This window comes from Taudactylus pleione, unplaced genomic scaffold, assembly GCF_031769625.1.
Source record: "Taudactylus pleione unplaced genomic scaffold, aTauple2 ptg001067l, whole genome shotgun sequence".
NCBI lineage: Eukaryota > Metazoa > Chordata > Amphibia > Anura > Myobatrachidae > Taudactylus > Taudactylus pleione.
In genome coordinates this window covers 268,727-281,857 of record NW_028285468.1, presented here as the reverse complement: position 1 = coordinate 281,857, position 13,131 = coordinate 268,727, and the positions used below count along the sequence as shown (strand labels likewise).

General features: G+C 43.5%; 2 protein-coding genes across 2 annotated transcripts in view; one reads left to right on the top strand and one right to left on the bottom strand.

Moving 5' to 3' along the window:
- LOC148453886 (uncharacterized) overlaps positions 1–13,131 on the bottom strand; it is a 142,437-nt gene that overhangs the window by 35,428 nt on the left and 93,878 nt on the right. The gene's annotated exons all lie outside the window — the stretch shown is intronic.
- Positions 4,331–11,141, top strand: LOC148453887 (uncharacterized). Its single transcript, XM_088461563.1, has 5 exons — positions 4,331–4,370; positions 5,153–5,231; positions 5,351–5,448; positions 5,599–5,896; positions 10,072–11,141. Exons 2-5 carry the CDS (start codon positions 5,198–5,200, stop codon positions 10,944–10,946), a joined length of 1,305 nt encoding a protein of 434 aa, XP_088317689.1. The 5' UTR covers positions 4,331–4,370; positions 5,153–5,197; the 3' UTR covers positions 10,947–11,141.

The window sequence follows — 13,131 nt, the reverse complement described above, 5'->3', positions numbered from 1 at the left end:
ATATGAGGGGGAATAACACAGCTCCCAGCACACACTCTGTGGTTCTATTATTATATAGGGGAGAGGGGACCATACAGTGATATATGAGGGGGAATAACACAGCTCCCAGCACACACTGATATGTGGTATTATTATTATATAGGGGAGAGGGGACTGTACAGTGATATATGAGGGGGAATAACACCGCTCCCAGCACACACTGATATGTGGTATTATTATTATATAGGGGGGAGGGGACCGTACAGTGATATATGAGGGGGAATAACACAGCTCCCAGCACACACTGATATGTGGTATTATTATATAGGGGGGAGAGGGGACTGTACAGTGATATATGAGGAGGAATAACACAGCTCCCAGTACACACTGATATGTGGTATTATTATTATATAGGGAGAGGGGACTGTACAGTGATATATGAGGGGGAATAACACAGCTCCCAGCACACACTGATATGTGGTATAATTATTATATAGGGTAGAGGGGAATGTACAGTGATATATGAGGGGGAATAACACAGCTCCCAGCACACACTGATATGTGGTTCTATTATTATATAGGGGAGAGGGGACCATACAGTGATATATGAGGGGGAATAACACAGCTCCCAGCACACACTGATATGTGGTATTATTATTATATAGGGGAGAGGGGACTGTACAGTGATATATGAGAGGGAATAACACAGCTCCCAGCACACACTGATATGTGGTATTATTATTGTTATATAGGGGGGAGGGGACTGTACAGTGATATATGAGGGGGAATAACACAGCTCCCAGCACACAGTAATATGTGGTATTATTATTATATAGGGGAGAGGGGACTGTACAGTGATATATGAGGGGGAATAATACAGGTCCAAGCACACACTATGTGGTATTATTATTATATAGGGGAGAGGGGACCGTACAGTGATATATGAGGGGAATAACACAGCTCCCAGCACACACTGATATGTGGAATTATTATATAGGGGAGAGGGGACCATACAGTGATATATGAGGGGGAATAACTCCGCTCCCAGGACACTCTGATATGTGGTATTATTATTCTATAGGGGAGAAGGGACTGTACAGTACACATCATTTATGCCATTTTCTTCCACTTTGCAATTTATCACTCCAAAAATGACATGTCATTATTTTGTAAGTTACGCTATTTAAAAAAAATCATATTGCCAAATAAGTCCTTAAAGAGGGTGTGCCATTGTTTCTTAACTAAGTCCTGACATTTTTCCTTTATATAGGGATTTTCCCCAACTTTTTACTTGCTTAGGAGGTGATAATAACTAATGCGCAAAAAATGTTATGTAGAATTCGCACCCGTGAAAAGCGCATCTAATAGGACTGCGTGATAAGTATTTATTTGCACCATAAGCCATTTTTCATGAAAAAGAAGCATATCGTGTCTAATTGAATTCTCCTCTGAATGTGATTGTGGGCATGAAAAAAATTTTCTGGAATGATATAACAAAAGCTATAAATAATAATTCTCTTTAATTCATCCCTTTGTAACATAATTAAAGTTGAGCAGTATGAATAAAAGAGGTGTCTGGGAGGAACAATGCTCCTGGGGCCTTGCCGTTTTATATTTCCGGATCTGAACTGCAGAGAATTGCCAGCCGGCTAATTCTAGCCCCCAGCCGCCATTTGTGGTGGTTTGTCCTTTAGCAACATAGGATTGTGTGACTGCGTCTGAGGCGCCTTATGTAGCTGGATCTGAGAAACACTGACCAGATCTCCATAGCTCGGGGAGGAGGGCTTACTGGTCACATGGTGTTTCCTACCTGTGTATGTGACATGTACTCTTGATATTTTCATTCCTAGATAATTCAGCTGTAAGAAACAAGAGAGTCTATACTAAACTTCACATGAGAGTCCTGTATAAATCACTGAGGATGGACAAGGACAAGAGTCACATGACTGAAAGGATACTAAATCTCACCCTGGAGATCATCTACCTGCTGACTGGGGAGGTGAGAGGATCTGGGAGTGTCACAGTGACATCACTTATATCTATACTAATAATACAGGGACATGACTGGGGAGGTGAGGGGATCTGGGAGTGTCACAGTGACATCACTTATATCTATAGTAATAATACAGGGACATGACTGGGGAGGTGAGGGGGATCTGGGAGTGTCACAGTGACATCACTTATATCTATAGTAATAATACAGGGACATGACTGGGGAGGTGAGGGGATCTGGGAATGTCACAGTGACATCACTTATATCTATAGTAATAATACAGGGACATGACTGGGGAGGTGAGAGGATCTGGGAGTGTCACAGTGACATCACTTATATCTATAGTAATAATACAGGGACATGACTGGGGAGGTGAGGGGGATCTGGGAGTGTCACAGTGACATCACTTATATCTATAGTAATAATACAGGGACATGACTGGGGAGGTGAGAGGATCTGGGAGTGTCACAGTGACATCACTTATATCTATAGTAATAATACAGGGACATGACTGGGGAGGTGAGGGGATCTGGGAGTGTCACAGTGACATCACTTATATCTATAGTAATAATACAGGGACATGACTGGGGAGGTGAGAGGATCTGGGAGTGTCACAGTGACATCACTTATATCTATAGTAATAATACAGGGACATGACTGGGGAGGTGAGGGGGATCTGGGAGTGTCACAGTGACATCACTTATATCTATAGTAATAATACAGGGACATGACTGGGGAGGTGAGGGGATCTGGGAATGTCACAGTGACATCACTTATATCTATAGTAATAATACAGGGACATGACTGGGGAGGTGAGAGGATCTGGGAGTGTCACAGTGACATCACTTATATCTATAGTAATAATACAGGGACATGACTGGGGAGGTGAGGGGATCTGGGAGTGTCACAGTGACTTCACTTATATCTATAGTAATAATACAGGGACATGACCGGGGAGGAGAGAGGATCTGGGAGTGTCACAGTGACATCACTTATATCTATAGTAATAATACAGGGACATGACCGGGGAGGAGAGAGGATCTGGGAGTGTCACAGTGACTTCACTTATATCTATAGTAATAATACAGGGACATGACCGGGGAGGTGAGGGGATCTGGGAGTGTCACAGTGACATCACATATCTATAGCAATACAGGGACATGACTGGGGAGGTGAGGGGATCTGGGAGTGTCACAGTGACATCACTTATATCTATAGTAATAATACAGGGACATGACTGGGGAGGTGAGAGGGTCTGGGAGTGTCACAGTGACATCACTTATATCTATAGTAATAATACAGGGACATGACTGGGGAGGTGAGGGGATCTGGGAGTGTCACAGTGACATCACTTATAGCTATAGTAATAATACAGGGACATGACTGGGGAGGTGAGGGGATCTGGGAGTGTCACAGTGACATTACTTATATCTATAGTAATAATACAGGGACATGACTGGGGAGGTGAGGGGATCTGGGAGTGTCACAGTGACATCACTTATATCTATAGTAATAATACGGGAACATGACTGGGGAGGTGAGAGGATCTGGGAGTGTCCCAGTGACATCACATATATCTATAGTAAAAATACAGGACATGACTGGATCAGGGAGTGTCACACTGACATCACTTATATCTATAGTAATAATACAGGGACATGACTGGGGAGGTGAGGGGATCTGGGGGTGTCACAGTGACATCACTTATATCTATAGTAATAATACAGGGACATGACTGGGGAGGCGAGGGGATCTGGGAGTGTCACAGTGACATTACTTATATCTATAGTAATAATACAGGGACATGACTGGGGAGGTGAGGGGATCTGTGAGTGTCACAGTGACATCATTTATATCTATAGATATAAGACGCATGTGACTGGGGAGTTGAAGGGATCTGGGAGTGTCACAGTGACATCACATATTTATAGTAATAATATAGAGACATACATATTATCAGTGTCTCAGTACTCACAGGAGCTGGGATATATTACCTTGCTCACGGTATCTTGTTTTATTTATTTTCTATCACTGAAATGAAGATGCCAGGAGATGTGCTATATTCTGTCCACTTTCCTATATATGGTAAACAGTATAAGGGTTTTCTTTGTAAGACTGATCGTTCTTGCATATTGTGCACTGATGACAATAAACTGCTCCATGAGTATAATTTTACCCTTTTATTGGTGTCTCCCCCAATACACAGGATTACACAGTAGTGAAGAAGACATCCGGTGAGTGTGAGACACCCAGCAGCCGTCCCTGTGTGTCAGGAGGACTGAGCAGGACCCAGAGCCCCATCACGGTGCCTCCACCTCACTCACTGATACATGAGAGACACAATGACCAGAAGATCCTGGAACTCACCAATAAGATCATTCAGCTGCTGACTGGAGAGGTGACTGCTGGGAATGGGACATTATACAGTAACACCAGGGGATGTCTGGGTGATGACTGGAGAGGTGACTGCTGGGAATGGGACACTATACAGTAACACCAGGGGATGTGTCTGGGTGATGACTGGAGAGGTGACTGCTGGGAATGGGACATTATACAGTGACACCAGGGGATGTGTCTGGGTGATGACTGGAGAGGTGACTGCTGGGAATGGGACATTATACAGTAACACCAGGGGATGTGCCTGGGTGATGACCGGAGAGGTGACTCCTGGGAATGGGACATTATACAGTAACACCAGGGGACGTGTCTGGGTGATGACTGGAGTGGTGACTTCTGGGAATGGGACATTATACAGTAACACCAGGGGACATGTCTGGGTGATGACTGGAGAGGTGACTGCTGGGAATGGGACATTATACAGTAACACCAGGGGATGTGTCTGGGTGATGACTGGAGAGGTGACTGCTGGGAATGGGACATTATACAGTAACACCAGGGGATGTGTCTGGGTGATGACTGGGTAGGTGACTGCTGGGAATGGGACATTATACAGTAACACCAGGGGATGTGTCTGGGCGATGACTGGAGTGGTGACTGCTGGGAATGGGACATTATACAGTAACACCAGGGGATGTGTCTGGGTGATGACTGGAGAGGCGACTGCTGGGAATGGGACATTATACAGTAACACCAGGGGATGTGTCTGGGTGATGACTGTATCATTGTGTGTGTCAGGTTCCTATAAGGTGTCAGGATGTCACTGTCTATGTCTCCATGCAGGAGGGGGAGTATATAGAGGAACACAAGGGTCTGTACAAGGACGTGATGATGGAGAATCACCGGACCCTCACATCACTGGGTAAGAGGAGACTGTAATTTATTGTACAGGGGAGATTAGGTATGGGGGATCCCTATATACACACATCATCTGATAATCACATCTATACAATGTACTCAGTCACTGTGTGGCTCCTACAGATGGATCCAGTAACAGAAATACCCCAGAGAGATGTCCCCATCCTCTTTATTCACAGGATTGTACAGAGGAAAATCACAGGACTCCACAGGAGCATCAGGTAGAAGGGATTTAGGGTCTCACCAATATACCAAAGTGACTGTCATTATATGAAGCTGTGTGTATCTTATACACTGATATATTTTGTTTTATTGCATCTAATTTCATCTAACTTTCTAATTGTTCTTTTTTTCTGTTGTGGGTTATTTAGGGTGAAGGTTGGACATTTTTAAAGGTTGAAGTTATAGAAGGAGAAGAGACGTATGTGACTGATATGAAGGTAGAAAATATAAAGGGAGAAGAAGAGACCTATGTGACTGATATAAAGGCAGAATATATAGAGGGAGAAGCAGAGACGTATTTGACTGATATAAAGGCAGAAGATATAGAGGGAGAAGAAGAGACGTATATGACTGATATAAAGGCAGAAGATACAGAGGAAGAAGAAAAGACGTACGTGAGGGGTGATCAGTGTAAGGAGGAGGAAATCCCTACAGATATCAGCACAGGTGAGTAAAAAACACTTATTACAGAAAATAGTCGCATTCTCTCTCTGCACCATGGTATACTGTTCGGTTTGATTTTAACCAGTGTATTATATGTGTGGAGTTTATATGTTCTCCGTTTGGTGTGAATTTCCTTCCCCAAACCAAAAATATACTGGTATGTTAAATGACTTTCGACACAATGCACCTGTGTGTGTTCAGGTATTTAGATAGTAAACTCCTATGTGTATGGAACTTGGGAATGACTACATATCTTGCATACATCACTATGATTGGCTGATTATAAATAAAAAATAATACAGTCAATACAATCATCTTCTTCTACATCCTCCTCAGCCCCTATTGTATTCCTGCTCTCCCCCTTACATCGTGTCATTGTGTGTTACCAGCCCAGAGATCTGACCAGTCTCCTCCCCACACTCTCTGGTGTATCTCATACATCAGGAGCCATCAGCCCCTATTATACTCCTGCTCTCCACCTCACATCATGTCACTGTGTGTTACCAGCCCAGAGATCTGACCAGTCTCCTCCCCACACTCTCTGGTGTATCTCATACATCAGCAGCCATCAGTCCCTATTATACTCCTGCTCTCCTCCTCACATCATGTCACTGTGTGTTACCAGCCCAGAGATCTGACCAGTCTCCTCCCCACACTCTCTGGTGTATCTCATACATCAGGAGCCATCAGCCCCTATTATACTCCTGCTCTCCTCCTCACATCATGTGTGTGTGTTACCAGCCCAGAGATCTGACCAGTCTCCTCCCCACACTCTCTGGTGTATCTCATACATCAGGAGCCATCAGCCCCTATTATACTCCTGCTCTCCCCCTCACATCATGTCACTATGTGTTACCAGCCCAGAGATCTGACCAGTCTCCTCCCCACACTGTCTGGTGTAACTCATATATCAGGAGCCATCAGCCCCTATTATACTCCTGCTCTCCTCCTCACATCATGTCACTGTGTGTTACCAGCCCAGAGATCTGACCAGTCTCCTACTCACACTCTCTGGTGTATCTCATACATCAGGAGCCATCAGCCCCTATTATACTCCTGCTCTCTCCCTCACATCATGTCACTGTGTGTTACCAGGCCAGAGATCTGACCAGTCTCCTACTCACACTCTCTGGTGTATCTCATACATCAGGAGCCATCAGCCCCTATTATACTCCTGCTCTCCCCCTCACATCATGTCACTGTGTGTTACCAGCCCAGAGATCTGACCAGTCTCCTACTCACACTCTCTGGTGTATCTCATACATCAGGAGCCATCAGCCCCTATTATACTCCTGCTCTCCCCCCTCACATCATGTCACTGTGTGTTACCAGCCCAGAGATCTGACCAGTCTCCTCCCCACACTCTCTGGTGTATCTCATACATCAGGAGCCATCAGCCCCTATTATACTCCTGCTCTCCCCCTCACATCATGTCACTGTGTGTTACCAGCCCAGAGATCTGACCAGTCTCCTCTCCACATTTTCTGGTGTATCTCATGCATCAGGTGCCATCAGCCCCTATTATACTCCTGCTCTCCCCCTCACATCATGTCACTGTGTGTTACCAGCCCAGAGATCTCACCAGTCTCCTCCCCACATTTTCTGGTGTATCTCATACATCAGGAGCCATCAGCCCCTATTATACTCCTGCTCTCCCTCTCACATCATGTCACTGTGTGTTTCCTACTTAGAGATCTGACCAGTCTCCTCCCCACACTCTCTGGTGTATCTCATGCATCAGGAGCCATCAGCCCCTATTATACTCCTGCTCTCCCCCTCACATCATGTCTCTGTGTGTTACCAGCCCAGAGATCTGACCAGTCTCCTCCCCACACTTTCTGGTGTATCTCATACATCAGTACAAGAGATGTCACTATAGTGGATAAATTAATGGTTAATGTAATGATACCCTATGTGACATTACCCATGATCCTCCTTGTGCACTACCACATGTGATAATGGGGTCTATTTACTAAGCAGTGTTAGGAGACAGAGTGATAAGGTGCCAGCCAATCAGCTCCCAACTGTCATCTCACAGGCTATGTTTGCAAAATGACAGTTGGGAGCTGATTGGCTGGCACCTTATCACTCTGTCTCCTAACACTGCTTAGTAATATTACATGACTGACTGGTTTTCAGTATACTGTATACAACACATCACAACACACACTTCACATGAACTCCAACTTGTCACACACACACACAGCTATAACCACACACCCTTTTTTGCACAATGGCTCCCTCCAGTCTCTGTGCTTCGGTGCTCTGTAATGGTGCGCTTTATCTGCTGACCTGTCTCTATATCCTGCTCTGCTCTTTTGATTTCTTCCGCTTTCTGCTGTTGTCTGTCTATGCCCTGCACAATTCCCCTACCCTGTCCTGCTGCCTCCCCCGCTCTGTGCCCTGCACCATTCCCCTACCCTGTCCTGCTGCCTCCCCCGCTCTGTACTCTGCACCATTCCCCTACCCTGTCCTGCTGCCTCCCCCGCTCTGTGCCCTGCACCATTCCCCTACCCTGTCCTGCTGCCTCCCCCGCTCTGTGCCCTGCACCATTCCCCTACCCTGTCCTGCTGCCTCCCCCGCTCTGTACTCTGCACCATTCCCCTACCCTGTCCTGCTGCCTCCCCCGCTCTGTGCCCTGCACCATTCCCCTACCCTGTCCTGCTGCCTCCCCCGCTCTGTGCCCTGCACCATTCCCCTACCCTGTCCTGCTGCCTCCCCCGCTCTGTGCCCTGCACCATTCCCTTACCCTGTCCTGCTGCCTCCCCACTCTGTGTCCTACACCATTCCCCTACCCTGTCCTGCTGCCTCCCCCGCTCTGTGCCCTGCACCATTCCCCTACCCTGTCCTGCTGCCTCCCCAGCTCTGTGCCCTGCACCATTCCCCTACCCTGTCCTGCTGCCTCCCCCGCTCTGTGCCCTGCACCATTCCCCTACCTTGTCCTGCCACCTCCCCTGCTCTGTGCCCTGCACCATTCCCCTACCCTATCCTGCTGCCTCCCCCACTCTGTGCCCTGCACCATTCCCCTACCCTGTCCTGCTGCCTCCCCCGCTCTGTGCCCTGCACCATTCCCCTACCCTGTCCTGCTGCCTCCCCCGCTCTGTGCCCTGCACCATTCCCCTACCCTGTCCTGCCACCTCCCCTGCTCTGTGCCCTGAACCATTCCCCTACCCTGTCCTGCTGCCTCCCCCGCTCTGTGTCCTGCTGCCTCCCCCACTCTGTGCCCTGCACCATTCCCCTACCCTGTCCTGCTGCCTCCCCCGCTCTGTGCCCTGCACCATTCCTCTACCCTGTACTGCTGCCTCCCCCGCTCTGTAACGCCATCATTCTGTGTGGCTCTATCCTATCACTCTCCTTCCCTCTCAGCGGTTATATACAGTGACTCGTTACCCTGTTAGTAACATGACTCTGGTGGGGCTACTTTCCCTGAGGATGACCAGAGGACCATATAGAAGCTGCTTGTGCTACATATATATCCACCTGGAGAACTTTGTGTAGTGTGGACGTAGTTGTTTGTAATTAGCCCACAAGTTTTCCGTGTGTATGTGTGAGGGCATCTAGATGGGTATTGTGGTTCACCAACGTCACTGGCTAATGGGGCTTCCTGCTCTGTGATGATGGCTAGGGAACGTTACCCAGCAAAGTCTGCATTTGGGGGAGGTATACATTGGTGATGTGCCATCTGCCTGTCCCTGGGGCTGGGTCTATGACATGTGCTTATAATGTGCTTGTGCCATTTTATGCCAATATTTTATCTGTTCATCTAGAGTCTTATTTGTAGTTTGAATATTTGTAATTGTAATAATGTGGTCATAGTTTGTACCTGCAAATTAAACATCTTCACTCATAATAATTACACATCACACGGTGGTGTAGTGGTTAGTATTGCTATCTCTTCACACTGAAGTTATGAGTTTGAAACCAAACCAATATACTGTGTGTAGTTTGTATGTGTTTCATTTAATGCTCCAAATATCATAGTGGTAGGTTGATTGGCTTCTGACACAAATTAACCATAATAAATTTGAGAGTAGATGTGGTAGGGAATATAGATTGTATGATCCACTGGTGCAAACTGATGTGAATAGCCAAATATTCTCTGTAAAGTGCTGTGTAATGTGTGTGCGCTGTATGAAGAGCTGTGATTAATAATAATACAGTTATTTTATTTCCAGCAGATGGACGCACAAGCAGGAATGCCTTGGAGAGAGCAGATATTAAAACAGAATCTCCAGAAGACAGATCAGTTACACTAAATATACATCCAGTACCTCACAGTGCAGATATATCATCTGACTTTTATAATAATCCGGACTGGTCTCCTAATACCTCAGCTTTTGTTACACATAGTGCAACTCATGCACCTGATAAATTATTTGTGTGTTCTGAATGTGGGAAATGTTTTAATAAGAAATCACGTCTAGTTACACATGAGAGAAGTCACACAGGTGAGAAACCATTTCCATGCTCTGAGTGTGGGAAATGTTATAAAGATAAATCATATCTTGTTAAGCATCAGAGAAGTCACACAGGTGAGAAACCATTTCCATGTTCTGAGTGTGGGAAATATTTTACACGGAAATCATATCTTGTTATTCATCAAAGATGTCACACAGGGGAGAAGCCATTTCCATGTTCTGAGTGTGAGAAATGTTTTACATTTAAATCAGATCTTGTTACACATCAGAGACGTCACACAGGTGAGAAACCATTTCCATGTCCTGAGTGTGGGAAATATTTTATAAATAAATCAGTTCTTGTTACACATCAAAGATGTCACACAGGTGAAAAACCATTTTCATGTTCTGAGTGTGGGAAATGTTTTACACATAAATCAGCTCTTGTTAAACATCAGAGATGTCACACAGGTGAGAAACCATTTCCATGCTCTGAGTGTGGGAAATGTTTTACACAGAAATCAGATCTTGTTATACATCAGAGAAGTCACACAGGTGAGAAACCATTTCCATGCTCTGAGTGTGGGAATTGTTTTACACGAAAAATGAGCCTTGTTAGACATCAGATGTTACACATGAGAAAAGTATTTCAATGAGCTGATACAAAACACAGTTTTAGTAACACTCCAGTCACACAGTATTTTAAGTTATCAATCCGCAGATACTTGGTCTGTGTGTGATTAATAAACAAAGAGGAGGAATTTACAGTGTAGAGAAATCTAAACAACAATAAATAACATAGATCTTTGTAAAGATGCATTCAAATATATACTATTTTTAATATGAATACACCCAGGGAATATATATATATATATATATAGTGTATGATTCCAATATCAGAATGTGCCATGATACTTTACAGGTGGTTCTCATTATGCCTAAGTTTAAGATCTTTATATTCTATATATTTGCAGAATAAGTCTCCAGTTGGGACCTAGGATGAATAATAATTTGCTTAGATATGTATATATTATATCTGTCCTCATTAGTGTAATTGGGCGTATGGGTGTGATCATATCATGTGACTCACTAGTGGACACTATCGCACGTTATTACTAATATTATCAACATAATCACTATACAATATGGTATGTTGTGTTTATAACATGACCTAGATCCCAGTGACGCTGGCGTTATAGTAAGATAACGTATTAGTGATCTGTATATCATGTGTGTTATTTGTACCTTATTGTGTTATAACTTAGAATTGCTATTATATATATAACATGTGACCTAGATCCCAGTGATGCTGCCGCTATACAGATCACTAATACGTTATCTTACTATATCATGTGTGTTATTTATAAATTATTGTGTTATATAACTTAGGGGAATCGCTATGATATATATATAACATGTGACCTAGATCCCAGTGACGCTGCCGCTATACAGATCACTAATCTGTTATCTTTCTATATCATGGATGTTATTTATACCTTATTGTGTGACTTTATAACTTAGGAGAATCGCTATGATATATATAATATGTGCCCCTAGATCCCAGTGACACTGCCGCTATACAGATCACTAATCCGTTATCTTACTATATCATGTGTATTATTTATACCTTATTGTGTTATATAACTTAGGAGAATCGCTATGATATATATATAACATGTGACCTAGATCCCAGTGACGCTGCCGCTATACAGATCACTAATCCGTTATCTTACTATATCATGTGTGTTATTTATACCTTATTGTGTTATATAACTTAGAAGAATCGCTATGATATATATATAACATGTGACCTAGATCCCAGTGACGCTGCCGCTATACAGATCACTAATCCGTTATCTTACTATATCATGTGTGTTATTTATACCTTATTGTGTTATATAACTTAGAAGAATCGCTATGATATATATATAACATGTGACCTAGATCCCAGTGACGCTGCCGCTATACAGATAACTAATACGTTATCTTACTGTATCATGTGTGTTATTTATACCTTATTGTGTTATAACTTAGGAGAATCGCTATGATATATATATATAACATGTGCCCTAGATCCCAGTGACGCTGCCGCTATACAGATCACTAATACGTTATCTTACTGTATCATGTGTGTTATTTATACCTTATTGTGTTATAACTTAGGAGAATCGCTATGACATATATAACATGTAATGACTGGGATTGGTCTCATGCTATGTGCCCGAAGACTTGTAGTTGTTTATCGTCACCACGTGAAACGCACCATCCAGATCTTTTTCTGGGTTTATTTCACAGATAATCCAGACTCCCTCTCTAGTTCATTCTGGTACTCTGCAGCATTTGGTCCGTTCCGATCATGTGCGGTTATACAGATGTATCATTATATAGCCCTAATATGCCATACAAAGCAAACAAAGAAAAACGTAGTAACCGGGCTCTAATGTGGTCAAATCAATGTTTTTTCAATATTTGTAATAAATTCATATATAATTATACTAATTTTCACACGGTGCTGCTGATTTGACCACATTAGAGCGCAGTTATTAAATTTTTCTAAGTTTGTTGTGTGTGTGTATGTATATGTGTATATATATATATATATATATATATATATATATATATATATATTATAGGTTTGCCACCATTGGTATAACTGCTGCTCATTATAAATCCAATAACACACTGATAAGTAATCATATAACTAACAACAGACAATAATCTGGTGCTGCACCCTCCAAAGATTGGATGGAAGTTAAAATGGTAATAATAAATTAATAATATCAATATTCAATTTGTGTTCTGACTGCTGCTTAGTAGACAAAAGGTAGGCAATATATATAC

Excerpts from the sequence above, each read along its gene's own strand:
- LOC148453887 (XM_088461563.1), top strand. The coding sequence starts at position 5,198 with ATGATGGAGAATCACCGGACCCTCACATCACTGG. Across the intron at positions 5,449-5,598 it reads GGACTCCACAGGAGCATCAG|GGTGAAGGTTGGACATTTTT; the intron begins GTAGAAGGGATT and ends TGGGTTATTTAG. Across the intron at positions 5,897-10,071 it reads CCCTACAGATATCAGCACAG|ATGGACGCACAAGCAGGAAT; the intron begins GTGAGTAAAAAA and ends TATTTCCAGCAG.